General features: G+C 38.0%; 1 protein-coding gene across 9 annotated transcripts in view; it reads right to left on the bottom strand.

Moving 5' to 3' along the window:
• Zmynd11 (zinc finger MYND-type containing 11) overlaps positions 1-20,472 on the bottom strand; it is a 90,962-nt gene that overhangs the window by 21,435 nt on the left and 49,055 nt on the right. For 5 of the 9 annotated variants that reach the window (XM_059263416.1, XM_059263414.1, XM_059263421.1 and 2 more), the window contains exons 3-4: positions 14,285-14,444; positions 4,023-4,184 (exon numbers count right to left, since the gene is read on the bottom strand). In XM_059263416.1, coding sequence (XP_059119399.1) covers positions 4,023-4,184; positions 14,285-14,444 — 322 coding nt within the window. Of the gene's footprint in view, positions 1-4,022; positions 4,185-14,284; positions 14,445-15,536; positions 15,854-20,472 lie in introns of those variants that run through there. The other 4 variants (XM_059263419.1, XM_059263423.1, XM_059263422.1 and 1 more) reach the window with 2 other exon arrangements.

Here is a 20,472-nt window from a genome sequence, read left to right as displayed (position 1 = left end):
GCATAATTCCTGATTTTAGGCTAATGATTCCCAATTCTCTTAGTCCAAGAATAATGTTCACAGGTATCACTCCAACAGTTCTGTGATTTTTTTCCTCCCCCAAAGCTTATAGGCTAACAAGAATGCAGTACACGCACAGACACGGACACACACGCGTACCACAAACCCTGACACCAAGAGGTACATGACTTTGCAATCTGGAACCGACATACCAACATGAAGTGAAGTAAAAATGAGACACGTGACGAAGTCCAAAGGGTCAATGAAAACAGCTGCCGTGCGCTGTGATGTGAGTGGGCGGGCGCTCTTTGAAGGGCACGTGGTCGTCTTAATAAATAATAGAAATGTCTATACTTGTCATATTGAAGAATTGTAGTCAGTGAACTCATCTTACTAGAACTGACCAGACAGAATCATGCATATACACACAATACAATACACACACATGCTTTTCGAAAAGTACCATGAACTATGTTATATTTTAAAGGTACTTCCTTTATGTAAATAAAATCTTCAAAGGAGTTTTCAAAACAGGATTTTTTTTTAAGTTTTGCTTAGTAAATTCATGATCATTTCATGAAAATAAAATGTAAATCAGCTTCATGAAGAAATAAATAGGGAGCACAGTCTTCAGAAGCTGAAACTGGGTATGATTTCAAACACAGCACTGTGAACGTCATCTTTGACAAGCTGTCAGTGGAGAAAAGACGGGCAGCACATGAATACACATTTAGAAGAATTGGTCAGGTGAGGGACCCGTGGCTTTTCTCTACTGTAAGGTGTACAAATAGGATGTCTAGGACACAGCTGACTGGAGACAAGCTGACTGTATCAATAGTGCATGTCACTCACATACAAACACATATGCACAACACAAGAAGCCTGAAGAATATTCACCTACAGAAAAGGAATTCTATGAATTTGCTTTTCTTATTTTACTTTAATTCTTTACAACACAGTTTTTGAAAATATTTTCTAAATTAGTAAGTTCACAGGAATGAGTATATAACGATGAGGATACTTTTCTCAAAGTAAAATCTACTTAGATATCCATGGGCTACTCTTTAAAAACAATTAGCTGTGTCTGCAAAGATACATCCATTGTTTGGAAAGCAGGCATCTAAAGGGGTTCTTGGCAATGCGAGATTCCTAAAGTAATCTGAAAACTGGGAAATGACTTTGGCTGGGAAAGGTGCACATTGTCCTCTCAACCTTCAGACCTGAGACACAAGGTGACTGGTGTGACAGTGAAGTTCACAGCGGGGAGAGAGCAGTGTTTCCAAACACCTGGGACCTATAGCAGAAAAGTCTTTAGCTCTCTACCGGTTATTAGAGCATGTTGCTTTAAACTTCAATTTTTGTAAGGATGACTGAATTGTCTGCTATTTTTGCCTGACTGGAAATAAGGTTCTTTTCTACAAAATTCTTTGTCTGTATACGTAACTATCCTACTTAACTGTCCGACATATTCCACAGAGGGAAAGAGACTAGGAAGTTTATTCTAATCGGAACCACAGTTTTAGTCTGTAACCCACGCTCTCTTAGTCCAGGAATATTTCAATAGGGATACTCATTTGTTAAATATTAAAGAAGGCTTTTATTGAAATTTATTTTGTTTTAAAAACTAAATTTCACCTGATACACATTTAAAATTCCATTACAACTTTCAGGTTATTATTTCTTTTCATACTAGAGAAAGAATCATTAGCAATTACCTTTTCTTGAACATAACTATTAAATCAACAGAACAGACCTAACTTAACAAATGATGGTTTCTTTGGAGGCTTCAGAGATGAAGGTAAAATTCCCCATATTCAGCCTCAAACACAGGCTTTCTGAGTCTTACTGGAGGCTAGTTCATATACTATACTATACAAACACAGTTTAGGTTTTTTTATGTGACTTACAGTATCATTTGCATAAGTACAATTATGTCCTTGTATCATAAACACATCCAAACTGAATAAGGGAAAACAAAAGAAAAAAATGGGATGAGGTGGCCATGCATTTGAGTCAACTGACAATGAAATATTAAAAAAACAAAAACAAAACAAAGAACAACAACAGAACCTAATCAGAACCCAGCAGAGCAACTGTGAATGAGAAACAGAAACAGAACCTCATGCATACTATTTTCTTTAAAGTATGATTCCTTTTCTATCTCTTGTATGAATAACGCAAAACCCTGACTGTGTTCACCCTGCCTCAAAACTCTCAGTCTTTTACTTCAACTCCTTCTAGGAAGTAAGAACTGAACATCAACTGTAACAACCTGAAGGTGTGGGTGGGTGTCCCGCTCCCTTGTTCCTGGGGTTCACTGGTGTGCTTTCACTTTTCCCTCTCTCAGGGATTGAATCCAGGCTCTCCCACATGCTAGGAGAGCTGGTCAGGAATCTACTGCTGAGCTATATATACAAGTCATCTTTAGTTTTTTACTTGCTTGCTTGTTTTTGCAGACAGGGCCTCTCTGATTTTTCTAGTTTGGCCCTGAACTTACTCTGTAGCCCAAGCAGTCCTGAGTAGCTGGGATTAGAGGCCTGTGCCACCAGGCCCAGCTCTTCCTCTTAAGAGATCAAGTTTTTACTTCCTAGAATATAGGAGAGATGTATTTGCTTTTAAGAGGCATGATCCAAATCTGTGAAAACAGAACACAAGTGACTCCAGCCCCTGCTCAGAATGGTGACCTGCATGCCTGTACTAACTCCACGTGGACATCACATGCTGCTGAAGATATAGAAGAAATCTACAGCCTCAGCTTTGACACTGATGCAGCCAGATTTATTTATTGATTCTGTCTCACCTTTCCCGATAAGTCACCTGAAACAGGTCTCCAATGTTGTCCTAATTGCCTTTTGTATACTTCTTAAGCTAAGTGGGCTCAGGTAATCAAGACCTCAGTTCCCAAGGGAGGACTGGGTAGAGAGCCCATTTAATTCAAGCCCTTGCTTACAAAGTGACAACCAGGTGAGGTGGGCTCAAGTAATTCAAGGCCTCAATTAGCAAGGAACCTCTGGGTGAAATGGGCTCAGGTAATCAAGACCTCACTCAGCTCCTAAGGAAACACTGCACCAAGTGTGCTCAGGTAACCAAGGACTCAGCTACTATGGAGGATAGGTCTGGACATTCACTGATCATGCCCAGATGAAGTCTTTGACTGATATTAAAGAGGAGAAAATAACATAAATAAAATTTTGAGAAATTAAACATTCAAATTACTAAAGCATTATTTAAGACATACTCAGAATCTGAACTCATGGGTAACTGGGACAATGTCATGATTCCAGCTAAGTTGCTGAGTAATACAAATTATAAAACAATAGTACGTGCAACCAAACAAGTTCGTACCATCACCATCAGTGCCCTGTGAAATGCAGTATTTAGTCAGCACACATCGCTCATATGCAGACGCACTACAATCTCACAGCATGCATATTCTTCAGTGAGAAAAATGAGGGAAAATTATTGTGCAAATATGTATTTTACCAACCGCACAATGCATTTTACAAGTAATTGGAATTCTTAATGTGCAAATGTCCCATCCTTCCACCCTCCACATAAAGTATAAGCAAAGAATAAACTAAGTCATGATGACAGAAAAGTAACTTCCACAGCTCTAAGACAGGAAGCTCATCACGAATACTCCCCATACTCTGCCTTTTGCCCATGTGTATTTTCAGTAGCATCAACTCTGCCACAAACTACAAGATCATTATTGAACAGAACTCCATGTGGCAAGTAGTTCATATTTTGAAAAGCTATCCTTTTAAAGCAGTCACATAATCTAGAAATAGGTGTAAAATATGGGAAGAGAAGATATTTTCATGTGACTAAAATTCTCTGAAATGTAAACCCTGAAACATGGGGTATGCTTTGTATGTGCATTTATGAGTGTTGTGTTCATTTGTCACAGTAATTTCAGCAGATAACCCCCACCCTCCAGGATTTATCTGGGGTATCTTGGTGACACTATATTCATAAATTTCAACCCTCTGACCAGCACATGAAAGCTCATAGGTACTCACCCTGCAAACTGGGCACTGCCAGTGACTACTGCTGTCTCTAAGCCTGAACTCATCAGACAAACACTTGGAATGATACACACGAAAACACAGGTCACATATCAACACCTCTCCAGGCAAATGGCATTCAAAACAATACCAGTCATGAGTTTCTGTTTCCCAGTCCTACAAAAAATACAAAATAATTTCGTATGATATTTTGTCAATATCTTCAATAACTAACAACAAAATTGAAACTAAAGTCCATCACAAGTTAGGCATTATAAACAATTTAAGACATTTAATGTTTTAAAACAAGAGAGAAAATATCTAGAAATTGACTTCTTTAAAACTTGGATTCTCTCCTATGTAGTATCAATACTCAGAAATACCTTAACGTGATCTGATAGCAAACAGCTCCAAAGTGAATTATGCCCAAAGCCAAACCCAGGTCTAATATTATCTTTCATTTAAAACTACAATATAAGAAATGGTGTCTTTTATAAGCTGAGTGCCCCACACCAACTGGCAGCTTAATATTTCAAACAGACAAACCTGTGTTTTGTCCTGCTTTTTACAGATTATAAACTGAGTGCTGCCATACTGCGGGGACGGGGTGCATAGTCCTGAGTGGTGGAGCTCACTGTGCTCGTCTCTCATCCACAATATTTGATGCTTAACTGAAAATAACAACTAATCAAAATGCCCAAGTCCCGACAGGTCGCCAAATATTCAGGGTCTGTTGAATTTAGAAAAATAAATTGAAAATATGAAACTAAAGGTTTAGTCACACTATCTGAAAGAGATTGATTACCATATGAAACAGAAGGAAGCAGGCTCGCTTCTTGATGTGGCTAGTCCTAGCAATCAATGAACACAAAGGCTTGACGAGCATTCTTCAACAGGTCTGACTAGTGAGGTCTCTGAATAGCCAGGGCAGGCGGAGTAGAGACAGAAAGACTCAGACTTGCTTTTAGCTTAGAATTCATTCTTTCTAAATGTTACTCTTCGCTTTTTCTAAAGTATACTTCAGAGTAAAGGTTAACTCTTGACCTTCTTTTGTAGATGTGGAAGTCAAATGAACAAAGGGAAAACTTAACAACACCAAGGCTACTTCCAGTGGGGATCCTGACATTCCACATTTGGGTTTAGCTAGCCATTATTTTTATGTATATCCACACTCTTTCCAAGGTTGAGTGGCTTCCTCATTTTCTCAGATGCTAATATTATCCCAGCAAATGGGGTTCAAGCTAGTATTCAATAAGCATTGATTACTTCAACCACATTTGAATGCCAACATCCACTCACAAAGAGCATAGTCAGTCACTAATGTTCACAGTGTATGTCCAACCCACATCCAGAGCCATGGTGAGGACAGAGTAGTCAATTCTGTAGAAATCTAAACTTTCTGGGTTAACATTTCATTAAGAAATTGATGGTCTTCACTGACCAGAACAATAATGTACACTCATCTGATGGAGCGATCCATTTGAACTGCAATCATGAAGTACTAATTTTACATAAAACTCAGAAAAAAGTATCTACACTACCAAGTTTGACTGAGGTACACCAAAGACATGTATGTGGTGCTTAGCTGAATTAAAATTAAAGTGAGAGTCACATTTCAGATAGACAGCTTATACACACATTGTATATCAGCTATTTCATTTTCATATTCAAAATTTTTAATATAAATAAGCTTCAGAATTCTAGTCTATTTTTTAATTAAAGAACTTGCTCTAAGCAGTTAGACAAATATTTTATTCTCATGGCTGTTTGGAAATATTTTAAAGGACATTAATGATTTATATATATTGACTAATAATAGAAACTGCCATCCTTCATGATTTAATTTCTTATTTTAATTCATCTTCACATGATGGGTCAAACAGTAGTTACTGGGATGGTTAAAAGGGCAGGAAGAACACAGTTCCAGCTCGTCCACATCAACGCCTTCCTCTTTCCACTGCATGCTTTTTACCTACTTATGAAATGGATACTGAGATGAATCTGTCCTTGTTGTGTGCTTAACTCTACACTTTGAAAAATATTTGCAGGAATGCAACCATAACTTAAGTGAAGCAAAGTACAGAAACTTTTTAAATTAATTTGCTTGATATTATTAACTTTTTTTAAAACTACTTTTGTATTTTCTTTTATAAGATAAGTTCTCACTAGCAGGCCTGGAACCCACTGTGTAGACCAGACTGGCCTGGAACTCACTGTGTAAAACATCTTAGCCTGGAACCCATAGAGATATGCCTCTCAAGTGCTAGAATTACAGGCGTGTGCCTCTGTACCTGGATTGGGTATGTTTTTCATATGGATATCACTAACTCTGTCATCACATGGATTAAAGAAGACAATGCTTCTTGTTATTTTAATCATGGCAAGAGCTATTCATAACACACCAAACACACAAACATCACTAATTCAGAAACTATGAAAATTTTTCTGAGGTGTAAATGAGTCATGTGGACCATGACCAAGCTGCCTCCAGTTTGTCTTTAGTGAACAGAAATTAAATAGTGAGGCTGACACACATCTGTCACTATGCCAATAAGCCAAGTTTACATTTGAACTGGATGTCACCAGAAGTCATCAGCTGCTCTAGATACAGCCTAGTTAGCAGCATGTGTAAAATGCTATTTCAGAACAAGAATGCTTTAAAAAGCAAACCCACTAACACAAAGTTCAAAACTGGAAGCAGTGTAAAGACTTTACAATTTTCACAAACAAGTCTAGCAAGAGTTAACTGAGCTAACCTAAACAAGCTAGAACTCCATTACAAAAAAAAAAAAAAAAAAAAAAAAAAAAGCAGAATTAAAATAAAACACCATAGTGCAAAATTAGTTCACCTTGTCTGGGGCTGCTGTCCTGGAGAAAGGCTGCATACTGTAGGCCTTTCAAAATAAAAACAAGGTCATCTTGGTCTCTCTACCACAATTTTGCTCATATCAGATAATATACAGGGCTAAAGGGATTTCACACATGGTTTATTACTTGAAGTACAATTCATACTACTTGGCTGACACTATTAACAAAAGTCTATTCATGAGCTCATCATTAATGAGAAGATGGTAGCATGCAAACTTAAGAGTTGTCACTGACTGTAGAAGAAGGTTATGGATAGACAATGAGAAATCTCTCGGGGAACTCATGTGCCATGAAATGTACAGTCATGTCAGGAAAACATCTTACTAGCAAAGTCTGTGCCACCCATACCTGTACACTACCAGGAATGCATGTCTCATTGGTCTGAAACTGGATTACACTGAACTGTTTAAAAATCAGAATAATGGATGTGAGAGTGGTAAACTCAATCTCTCACCACAGCATGAAATCTATACAGGCTGCCCTCAGATCCTAGGAGCAAACACCAGCAGCAGCCTGATACACATTCGGTTAGCACACTGGAACCAGGCTGGTTCAAATCCTAGCCCTGACACTCATGGCCATATAGTCTTGGGCAGAATGCTTAGCTTCTCTGTATGTCATTTTCTATCTGTAAAATGAACAGAATGACAGTACCTGTTTCCTGTGGCTTGGTAAGAATCAAATGAGTTCATATGTACACAGTGCACAGAAGAGTGTCTGGCACAGCCGGATCACTCAGGAGATGTCAGCCAGTGTTATTATCTATGTATTGCACAAAACAGGAACGAAGCTGCCACAAATGAATAACATGCTTCTAATCACATGAGTATATTTCTCTCCAAGCACTTCAGAACTCATTATCATATCTGATTTTCACAACATTTCTCTGAGCAAGGCAGAACAGAAAATATAATTAGCTCCAATTCAGGGATAAAAAGGAAGCTCAGAAAGATGTTTGGCCATGTACCAAGGGAGGCGTTTGAAGAACTGTTGGAAAAAAGATATTCAAAATTCTGATCAAGGCTCTTCAATAATCAAAGGCAATTTTATCTTTTGAACTCCCTATGTCTTCATGAGCAGACCCACATTACACTACTAAGCATGCGTATGACAGTGTGCTTTAATGCAGATACAATGTGAAGTGAGTCCTCCACCATTCTAGGTTTAATTTAATTCTGTTAACAAATTCAGCTAATCATTTACATGGGAGGATATGATGGTTACATATCTTTAGTGATTTTAAGTATAGAAAATAAGTTACAATATTGCTCAGTGAAACAGACTTCAGAAGGAGAAAGGGCCAAACAGCAGGAGCTCACACACACAATCCACCAACACATGAGGAGAAGGATAGACCCACCCAAAATGTTTGCTCACCCACTGAGCAAACAGACTCTTAACGGAGTCACTTCTCAGTAAATCACGGCTTCAAATCACAGAATACTCTAGTGTAACTGGTTTCTAGTTAACAATCGCCAGCATTTACTTACTAGTTAATAAATAAAGGACTGTTTACTTCTTTTTGTAACCAAGGTTGGGAATGAATATTCAAAGAAAAAAAATATATATAATATACATACATAAATGACATAAAGATAATAAAAACATTTCAATTTTTAAACACAAACAGCATCAACGTACACTGAAATTTGTGTTTAGGGTATTTAAAACAACGAACAAGACAGGCAGTGGTGGCGCACGCCTTTAATCCAGCACTCAGGAAACACAGACAGGTGGATCTCTGTGAGTTCGAGGCCAGCCTGGTCTATAGAGCTACTTCCATAGTTCCGGGACAGCCAAGACTACACAGAGAAACTCTGTGTCAAACCCCTGCTCCCCCAAAAAAGAAAAATGAAACAAAAGTCTAATGACAAATATAACTATAACAAAAAAGGGCAAAAATCTAAATTGTTTTTAAAATTAATTCTTAAATTTACATACTTTATATATGCAATGTACTGGAATGTCTAGTTAGGTTGAATTCAGCAGCCTCTCAACTTGTTTCCTCAAGAATGAAGCCAGGGAAGCCCCTCTTGCTGTGGCTTCAGGCTGTAAGGTCTGTGAGGAACAAGGCCATCAATTCTAATCCAATGTTTTACCTAAGAGGCATGAACTTAGCTAAATTTCAAGATAAATATAAATCAACCCTTCTTACAAGCTGGCATTTGAGTTGGAAATAACAGATGATGGCACTCCCTCAAAGCGTCCATCTTGCCCCACTGGGGGTGGGATTTCAGCCCATTCATTGCTAAGATAATATGCTCATTTCTTTAGGAAACCACAAAATACGTATTTCCATTAATTATGCTTTTAAAAAAATATCAAAAACCTAAGACAATTGAGAAGTGAAAAATACAGAGAGAAAAATGTAGACTGCCCCTTTTCATTTAGAATGATGCTCTCAGGCCCGAGAGCAGCTTGAAGTCCTGATGTTAGGAATGATTCACTTGAAAGTGCAGCACTTAGTCTGGACTCACTGCAGGAAAACAAGAGAGCAGAGGATTCTACATAAAACTGCAATCTGTGGCTCTCAGCAGATGCCTGATCCCTATACTGCCATGAACTATGAAAGAAATGAGGTCCTGAGTCCAAATCCAGCAGGTCCATAGACAGAGAAAGGAGTTTTACAAGCAACATCATTTTTATAAAAGATTTTTAAGCCATAGTCAACACTAGCAACCAATTCTTTACTATCAGATCAAAATCACTTACAAATAAAAGTGTGGCCTTGTCCTGGGAACTGTCAATAAAGTTGGAACTCACCAACAGTTCATAATAATCACCTGGTTTCAAGATACATTTGTATATATTTTATCTGCAAATGATCCAAAACTCAAGGTTGCCTGCTTCCTATGTTAAAATAAGTATTATGGAAACACCTTCCTACCCTTGCTGAGCACTTTATAAACCAAAGGCTAATTTGTAAGACATTAACTTATTGATTACAAAGACAACTCGTAAATCTTAAACTTCGGTCCTCTAGCAAGTGGTAAAACTCTGCCCAAGAAATATAGTTCTCAAAATTTAAGAATAAAGGGGATGTAATATTGGAAATATGGCCTCCCATCATGTGTACTTTAGAGTAAGCAGATGATAAAGCATTCTATGAACATGAGCATGTATGCATGCATGTATGGCATATATACATTCAAGCATGTGTGTGTGTGCATGTATATGTATGCATTCATTAATTATTTTGCAATACTGGGCCAGTCTTGCATAGAATGCCAAAAAAAAAAAAAAAAGTGCACTCTGCTAGCTTTAAAAACTGAAAAGAGAAAAGGTGTCGACATGACAAAGTATTAAATGTTCAGACAGCAAAAAGGCACTCCATGTCTTCTCACCAACAGAACTTCAAAAGCTAAGAAAACCATGTTTATAAGAACTACTCAGACCCTATCAGTTAATGTAATGTTATTACCAGTCTAGGAGTTTTCAGATGACCACAAAAATTCCCATGTGTTTTTCAAGTACTGTGGATATGTCATTTAGAAAACAGATTGATGTGTATACTTATTTATCGACTACTGTGTAAGCAGGCCATTTAGAAATAGGAGTAGTCTTGTTGTGAATGATTGCTGTTTTATTCCACCACCTCATATACACATATGGGAATCAACATGAAGATACTTAGACACTAAACATTTTGACCATAGTTTCTCCAACAGAATTGGGCTTACACAGGGAGTTGCAAATTGTGTATGAGATCACCAATGAAAAACGGCTGAAAATATGCTAGAAGGAGGAATTTTAGTAACACGGGGCCTCTGCCTTTGCACTATAATATACTGGCTTCCTCAAAGACAGATATAGTTTCATATAGGACAGGGAGCTTTTAGGACATGATTGCTGTACTTAATAAAAATCATGGTGCAGAGATGCATGTTTTTTGATTGTTTCAAGTTCTAAAATTGACCATTAGAGAAAAAGAGGTAGTAGGAGTGTATTAACAATGTAATACCAACAAACTGACTTTTAAGCTCCTTTTACCATAGCTGTGTTGGAGAAAGGAAAACTATACTAATTGGCTTCTCTTTCTCCACACATTGATGGGAGTAAAGACAAGCATCGACCAACTCCTGCTACAGAAAGTAATTCAGGAGACAAAGCCTGTAAGACTCAAGAATTAATCCTGTTTACCCACTTCCAATACTACAGCTTCTCTCTTCAGAGGAATAAGAAGAAGAGCATTAGCACCTATTCTTAAATAACAGAACCCCCTCACTAAAGCCTATCGTAACCTGAACGATGTGTTCAACATACACACTGCACTCTAAAACTCAAGTTTGTAGGGCACCAAAGCAACTGAAACCACAAAGTGGTGAAACTATAAAGCCCCAAATGCCCTGGCCCACAGAACTTTGTATAAATTAGAAAAGGTGGCCCTTCCTTCCATCAAACATTCTTGAGGTATACTTTTTATTCAGGAGAGAACTTTTAAATAACGTACATAGCGTTTGTGGTGTGGAGGGCATTTACTAACTTGTCAGTTCACAGTTTAGACCTGCCTCCTGCACAGATGACAGAGTTAATTAAAAAAAAAAAAATACACAAAGGCTGGGCAGTGCGGAATCTCCTACTGTGATATAGGTGACACGGTTAATCACATGAGCTTGTGGGGTATCACAGGGCATGAGGACACTTACTGCCAAGTCAGGGGTGTTACCAGCCCAGGTAGGAAGATACTCATTTCATCAGGCAGCTTCACTGTTTTATACCTTCAACAGGAGCTACCTTTTCCAGGGCAAGCTCTTCACAGTATTTATATTGGAGAATACTGTTACAAAGTAAATAGTATAAAAAGACTGCTTATAGCTAGTAAAAAAACCTGATGCTTTTACTTTACTGTCTACAGACACTTATTTTAATCATTTTAAAGTTTTAATTTTTAAGTAATAACTACAACTTTCTAGGGTAAGTGTGATGCCTTGATACATACACACACACACACACACACACACACACACACACACACACACATATATACATATATAGTGGAATGACCACATTAGGCTAATTAACATATCCATTTAAAGTCCATTTCTTAGCTGTTTTGAAATATACACCATATTATTATTAACTTTATTACCTTTCTGCACAAGAGGTCATTACTAAGTATACTTATTTACTGGTCAAAACACTTGCTTTGAATATATTTGTGTATATATTCACTGCTGAATGAACATATTTTCATTTAATCCTTGTGGTGGTTTGAATGAGAATGGCCACCACAGGCTCATATATTTGCACGCTTGGTTCCCAGTTGGTGAACTGTTTAGGAAGGATAGGAAGGTGTTGCCTTGTTTGAAGTGTGTCACTGGGGGTGGGCTTTGAAGTTTCACAAGCCCCCACCAGGCCCAGTGTCTTTCTTTGTCTGCCTGTCTGCCTGTGAGTCAGGATGTAAGCTCTCAGCCCCTTGCTTGCCTGCCTGACACCATGCTCCCTGCCATGAAGATAATGGACTAACCCTCTGAAACTATAAACAAGCCTCCAACTAAATACTTTCCTTTATAAGAAAGCCTTGTCTTAGTCATGATGTCTCTTAATCTTTGATTAAATGAAATAAATATTAATATGCCCACATTACAGCTGAGGACTGAATCAATGATGTTTAAACAATTCTAGACATGTAAGCAAGGAATGCTTAAGATGGACATTATCTCATTCCACATACTACTTTATCCTTGAGTCTTTATGGTTATATATTTTATAACGTAAGCAGAAGTTTGACATACTCAGTTATATTACATGTGCATATTGAGTATAAAACTGCTGTGAATAAGGACTAATTAGCATTAAACCTGTATAGTTGCTGTTTAATATACTTTAAGATTTCATTTAGTAAAAAAGAGATGGAAAGACGACTATAAATACGTGCAAAAAACCATGTACAAATAAAAAGAAATATAAAGTCTAACACTGTAGGAAACATTTAATAAGCTAGTTAGCTGCTTGAGGAATTAAAGAAATTTTAGTCTAAGGAAGAACAAAGTATATAAAAAAAAACCCACCAATTTTAAAGGAGCAAACAAACCCAAAGGAATGTGCACATGACCCACAACTCCAAGCCCTGTGTGTCAGCTCAGTCATCAGTTACACTCCCATTGCACACCTTCTCTGGGTCTACTGAATTTCTAAGTGTCCACGTGCTTGGGACAGGATATACCATCTTATCTGGACTGTGCCGAGTCACTGGACTCTCACTTTCTACCTTTGCTCTATCTTGGCTAAAGCCATCTTGGCTATTGCACCGACGGACGAAGCTTCCAGATGCAGCAGGGACTGGAAAGGAAACTGCTCTGGTGGCAACAGTTACACTTCTCAGGAACAGTTCCGGTGAACAAACTAATCACACTGATACAAGTAATAACAATACCCCCAGGTTTTCTGAGGCTTTGACATATAAATAAAATGGATAAAACTGTCAGGCCTGGATAGCTTCCTACATTTAGAATTATCAGAGACACTTGGTGGTGGTCCTTCAGCCTCACTGAACCCATGGGTTTGTCTGTCATATCACCAGAAAAATGAAATGAAGCAAAAACTTTCAGGAAATTTTCCCACAATGAACCAGTTTTTAAGATTTTATGAAATTTTCAAAATTTTAGATTTTAGAGAATTATTAAGTCCCCCAAAACATACATTTAAAAGCTATTATCTGAAATGATGTTTATTATAATAACTAAGACATTTCCAATTAGTTGGTTAAAATATCAAAAAATATAATGGGGAGACAGAAATACCACACATGAAATCAATCTTTATGCAAGAAGAAAGGATTTCTCTATGTGCTTCTCAAGCATAAAGCCATGTCCTGAAAGGACACAATCATGCAAAGCACACCCCTATAAGAGACATCACAGCTGGAGCTAAATGAAGGTACAAAAGAAGTAACTTTATATCCATCCTGATTGACTTATGCTTAGGGCCGGAAGCCTGCCAGTAGTCACTGGTCAGTGTGGACCAGGGCCAGTCAGCTAACATCTGGGACCTTTGTATTGTGCATGAAAACTCTGCCGTAAGCCTGAATTGGGATTTGATGCCATCCAAGTGAGCATTCCTAAATAAGCAATGTGTCCCTTTCCATCTATCTAGGCAGTATAAACACTGTCCTGCACTGAAACATTTTTTAAACTAATATTAGTTGAAGAAAGCACCAAAAGTACCATGATTTATATGCACATTTAGTTTTATTTTTTAGATGTAAGACAACAGACAGAATAGCAGGATTTTTGTAAAAGTTAGTTTTCTCCTAAGGAATCACAAGGAAGCTATCAATACAGAGCTTTAGTGTTAATAAAAATGTTAAGAATTGTTAAATTTCTGACAATGGATTTCTATAGGTTATATTAATATTCAAAAAACCCAAAAGTCCAAATTTCTGAATTTATCAAATTAAATATACTTACAATCTCATCACCTGGTAACCAATATCCTTCTTGCTCAATACCAGCTTTTGAGCCTTTGCAGCCCACTGTTAGAGTTTCGACAATAAGACCATCTTTCACAGCTAAGCTCAGCTGACGGGTGGTCTCTTTGGGATGCATACCGTGGACTCGGGACATATACCTGAACACAGAGGAAACACAAAGTTAGAAATTTCCAGAGATGCCAACTAAAAAGGAGTAAAAACAAGAAAAGGAAGGACCATTTGTTCCTACTTTATTATGACATATATTTATGGAAGGAACAAAGGAAGGGAAGTAGAGAAGAATGGGGGAAGGAGGGGAAGGCAGGGAAGGGAGGAAGGGAGGGAGACAGGGAGGAAGAGAAGAGAGGAAGGGAGGGAGGGAGGGAGGGAGGGAGGGAGGGAGACAGGGAGGAAGAGAAGAGAGGAAGGGAGGGAGGGAGGGAGGGAGGGAGGGAGGAAGGAGGGAAGGAAGGAAGGAAGGAAGGAAGGAAGGAAGGAAGGAAGGAAGGAAAGAGGAAAAGTATCCCTCAACTCCATTATGCTATTTTTTTTTCATGGAAAATGATGAATTAGGCAAAGATTTTATTTCCAAGCTCTTCAAAGATTATTACAAACACAAAGTTTCCTTCTAAGTGTCCCAAGTTAAATCAAAAGCACATCACCCTAATAAAGTACTTGTGACATGAGTTGTTTTAGGTTGCAATATTTTAACATTTTGTTTTTAGCCATTTGCAATGTTCTGAATTACATCACAATTTAAACATTTTCAAAGACATAAACATTTTTTAAAGGTATAAGTACATTTTTTTAAAACTACAAACACAATTATAAAGTAAAGGAACTAGAGGAAAAGATCAAATCAGCTTCACCCAAGATGGGGTAATTTAACAATCCACTGGTCCTTTCAGATAGGCTTGCTAAGGAGCATATGGTACTGTATGTTTGGACCAACAGTGGCTCAAAACAGTCCCAATTAACAATACAAATCACTGGGCAGACTTGGGTCAAACAAGCAATTTAATTTTTGCATTACTGCCTTTACTCTGCAGACTCTAAAGACAGGTTCTCATAATCCTCCATCAAAGACTTTAGAATACTTTTAATACTTTTCAAAAGAACTTATACTCAAAACTCAGGAAATGGTGCTAGTGAGTGTGTGAGATTATATGAATGGTTGTTAGACAAAGAACATGGACACACGCCATCACCAGAAACACAATGTACACACTTATGGAAGTCCCCACTGGTACCTGTCAGTGGAGATTTCTCCCAGAGTCCAGAATAGATGCTATCAGCGGCTGAGAATTAATCTGAGGGATGTCAAAAGAATCTAAGCACATCGAGCTCTTTAGTCCATTCACTTTATTCTTCTAGGTCAAATCTACCTACATAGCTTCTTTTCTGTTCTCATACTTAGCTCCTCTCTGTCCCTTCTGCTGCTGTTCTCTCATTGTTCTTAGTTCTTTGCATCTTTGTTCTCCCCATCTTTGTTCTCCCCCTAGTCTCTGAAGCTTCCAGTTTATATACACATACAATCACCAATTCTCTGGCTGCACCACTTTCTAGTAGGGTAGGGGAAGTTTACTCAGTTGCTAGGAACCTGTGTCACAATGTGTAGTATTTGGTTAGTAAAAGCACTTTCACTCTGAGTTAACTGCTAACAGGGGAATCTTTAGAACTAGGAATAACACCTGGGCTGAGATAAAAGAGGGAGGATTAAAGCTTGATTTGCACAAGAAACGAAGCTTGGCACCTATCATCTACCTGGCCTTGTTGTAGTCTCCTTGGATCAGTGGAAATAATTACCTTATTTCAGTAACTAGCAGATGTCCAAAACACCATCTCAGAATAGTAAGTGGTAAATCTCTTAAATTAGGGTCTTGTGTTAATAAACTGGGGTGAAGGTAAGGAGTTAAGAATTTAATTGTCAGTGGTTATTTTCTCTTATCTGTAGGCAAGATGAGCTAATGCTTATCTTTCTGCAGTTTGTCCTTGGATGTAGGAGAAGTGTCTCAGATGAAATACTTTTGTCCAGAGAATGGCCCTGGCCAGATGTTTGCTAATGAATAATAAACACAGCTGGGGAATGTTATCCAAAATACCCCAATAATATAAGGGAAGTTGTGCCCAGTAAATGATCAAGCACATTGTTAGAAGTTCTTGGGGAAAGAATCAAATGGGAAAGTTATAAAACACACAAGAAATTCACTGCAGGAAACTGCTAAGACATTCAAAAGCCAGTGTCACCAGTACTTCTTGAGTCTTGGCTTCCCTCTGGAAGAGTCCTTGACCCTTTCAGGTAATAGCTTTGCCACAGTCAGTGGAATTCCTACTTCATATTTCTGTGGCTCGCAGCACACACTAGTGCTAACTGATTTACATATTTATGGTATTTTAAAAATAAAAGGTAAAAAGGTGAAACATTATAAACCTCCCCTGAACCACAAAAAATAACAGTAGTTCCTATGCTATGTTCACCAGCTACACTTACTCCAACATTTCACTATTTGCTTATGTCCATCTGTACTTCATTTGGTTTAATCTTTATTATTGGTTTTATTACAAACAAAATGCTATATATTTCTTCTATTTTTATTCATTTAAAAAAGAAAAAAAACCAGAAAACATCAACATTTTGTTTCCCTATAAATTAGTGGTCTCCAAAGAGCCCTTTGCCAATCTAGATAAAAACAGAGCACATATGGATGCTGTCCTGTAATCCCAGCACTCAGGAGGCATCAAGAGTTTGAGCTCAAGGGCAGGTTGGACTACAAAGCCTCCACAGCAAGTATGAAGCTAGCGTAAGGTACAAAGTGAGACTTTGCCTCAAAACAACAACAACAAAAAAAAATCAAATTATGAGACAAATCAGAAAGGCCTCAGCATCTTCCCAGGAATATCCTATGTAAGAAAAGAAAGTAACACAACAAATCTTAAGAAATAAGTAAAATAAAATAAGAGAAAATAAAACAGGACATAATACATTTTATCAGCCAGGCAGTGGTGGCGCACGCCTTTAATCCCAGCACTCGGGAGGCAGAGGTAGGCGGATCTCTGTGAATTCAAGGCCAGCCTGGTCTACAAAGCAAGTTCCAGGACAGGCTCCAAACCTACACAGAGAAACTCTGTCTCGAAAAACCAAAAAAAAAAAAAAGAAAGAAAGAAAGAAAGAAAGAAATTTTATCATGATTTTGAAAATGGAAAAGAAAACTACCAAAACCCAGCATTTAAGGACCTTCTTGATTCAAAAGATGAATTTTTGTCTTTTTTTTTTCTGGGAAAGCCCAGATGAGCCCAGCAAAAGATGTTCTGCCAAGCCCTGCATTTTCAGCATGGGGAAGATGGTGACTTTCTGTTTAGGAGGCAGCTAACTTACAGATTTCCTTTTTCTGTCATAAAATTAACTGAAGGACTAAGACAGAAAGATATGGAGATTATGATTAGAGAACAGAACAGAACATTAACTCTGACAATGGAGACGCTGTAATTAACAAATAAGAATGTGTCAGGGAGGAAGATGAAGTGCGAGCATACTAATTCTGCCACATTCTCAGTCAACAGCTTTTAAAAGCAACCTTAGAGATTATTTAAATTTATAAATAACTTAGAACAAAAAAGTCTCTTAATTATCACACAAAACACCATATATAGTGAAACACAAAAACAAAAGAATCAATAAAAATGGAAAGCACATCCAATGTGACAAGATGAAAAACAAGCACTGCAGAAAGACGGAAAATGAACGCAAAACACACTGCAGGAGATCTGGGAGGAGAAGGAGGGCGGGGCATAGGTCAAAATGCAATACACAAAATTGTCAAAGGATAAAATACTTTAAAAATTCAATACAGAATAGTCATACAGTATAATATTGCCAGACAATTAAAAAAACAACAATGATGTAAAAACATAAACATGAGTAAGATCAGGGTCTCAGTGTACAGGATTTGGAACCTGGAGCAACTGCGCTGAAAAAAGTCGTTAGAAACTCTCAAGACCTAGACAGGTATAATACAAAACCTGTGAGGAATAAATGAAGTGCTGGCAAAAATAGGGAGCTGGAGACATTAGTTCCCTTCTCTGAGTTCACACCTGGGAAATATCTACAGAAAACAGAACATGGATCTAGAGACTTAACAGATCTGGGACCTAAACTAAATACGAACAAGGGGTGCACAGGACTGAGTACAGAGATGGCCCAGGTAGATTCCAAAGGTGACACACTTTGTCAGTCATGCAGCTGGAACAGACAATGGTAAAACAGGAACATCACAGAGATCCCAGTCAGGCAAGGCTAAGGCCACTGAGTCAGAAGAACAGCCTGAGAGTATTAACTTAGAAGTTCTTTCTTGGGAAAAAACACAAAGACTTATGACTAGCTAATTGAATTCACAGTGAAGAACCATGCAAACCAGACCTATCTAGAGGGCACAGGCACACACAAAAAGGAAATCCCCAGAGTCCTAAGCGGCTACTTTTCTCAGGTCTTCACAAATAATAGATACTATAGTCTTCTAAGAAAATGTTAAATGACCAAATGTAGTTATCTGATCAATTAAAATATCCAGTTTCCAAAGATATAAAGAAAAAGTGAGCAAAAAAAAGCTTCCTTGGAAAAAACACCACTGGGGACATGGTCAGAAGTTGACTTTGCCATACTTTCAGTGACCAGATTCTCTTCTAGCCCATAAGTAATAAAGGTAGGCAAGGGTACTGGTATATAATGATTATTAAAAAAAAAAAAACCTTACAAAACAACATGCAAAATAAAAACTAGTATACCAAAGGAAAGCTCATGCACAATTTTAACAAAAGATATTTGAATATACAGTCTAATATTATATCTGTTTGTGCATGTTAACACATTTATATAATTCAAATATCAAAAGCAAATACCACAGCCAAATGTTCACTGAAAAGTTAATATTGAGAACTATAAATACAAAATTTATTTATTAAGAGAATAAAAGTAAAACAAATCATTAAAAATGTAACTCAGGGGGCCAGAGAGATGGCACAGTGGTTTAGAGCTCACGCTGCTCTCTTGGGGAACCCATATGGTGGCTCACAACTACCTGCAACTATGGCTCCAGGGATCAGAGGCTTTTCTGGCCTCCATGGGCACCTGTGCTCTTGTGTGCATCCCTACACCCAGACACACAACCTAAAAAATGTAATCCAGGTTGAAAGGGACTTAATGAAATTCAACACCCAGCCCCGTCAGGACATAGGAATGAGCAGGTACTTCTGTAATGGGACCGGCTATGCAAGACATCTCCTGCTGCTGCTGCTGCTCTCCAAGACACTGAAAGGAGAGAACAAGACAGCTGAAAGGGCCCCAAAATCCAACAAGGGTCAACAGAATCTTCATTCACAAACCACATCTTTAGAACCTAGATATTCAGCTGACAAACGAAGTACGTTCACAAATTCTTCTGGGAAACAAATGAAGATATTAAAAATAGAAGAATTGATATACCACAATCAGGTGTTTGTTTTCATTAGTTAGTCGATGGGTCAGGTATTAAGGGCTGACTAAGTACCTTGTGCACGCCCAGCCCACACTCTAGCAGTAATCTAAACCTGAGTCCCAAACAGTGAGAGTTAAAGAGTAGTAGCTGGTGGATAAGCACCTGAAATACCACTCAGGAAGATGAGCAAAACAAGAACTGAGAGAAACAGAAAAGTATGAATCAGGACAATTTTGACAGCCATGGATACTAAAGATAGCATGTCAGGAATGCAGGCTATGCAAAGGAGCACTCAGATCACTGGTAGAAAGGTCAGCTATCACTGCATGGCCTGAGGATACCTGACTGCTGGGATGGGGTTGGAGGAAGAAGCCCTGTGTTCATCTGTGCCCATAAGCAAATCCTAACAGATCAAGTTTAACAGTCAAAACAAAACCACCAAGCATTCAAAGAGAAACACTAGAGACTTTCTTATACTGCTGTGAGAATACCTTCTAAGCATGGAACAAAGCCACAAGTGACACTACCAATGGACAGATTTACACAAAAGTAGCCATTTTAACATGGGGTTGGGAGGGGCACAATAACCTCAGTTAAAATGTAGCATATAAGCTGGGAAGCAACGTACATCCTAAAGACCTAGTGTGTCCTACACAGTCCTAAGAACCCCCGCACATACATGCTGACCTCCCTTTACAAAATGCTTAGGACAAGA

This window comes from Peromyscus eremicus, chromosome 5 (assembly GCF_949786415.1).
Source record: "Peromyscus eremicus chromosome 5, PerEre_H2_v1, whole genome shotgun sequence".
Classification (NCBI taxonomy): domain Eukaryota; kingdom Metazoa; phylum Chordata; class Mammalia; order Rodentia; family Cricetidae; genus Peromyscus; species Peromyscus eremicus.
This window is presented reverse-complemented; position numbering and strand designations above follow the sequence as displayed.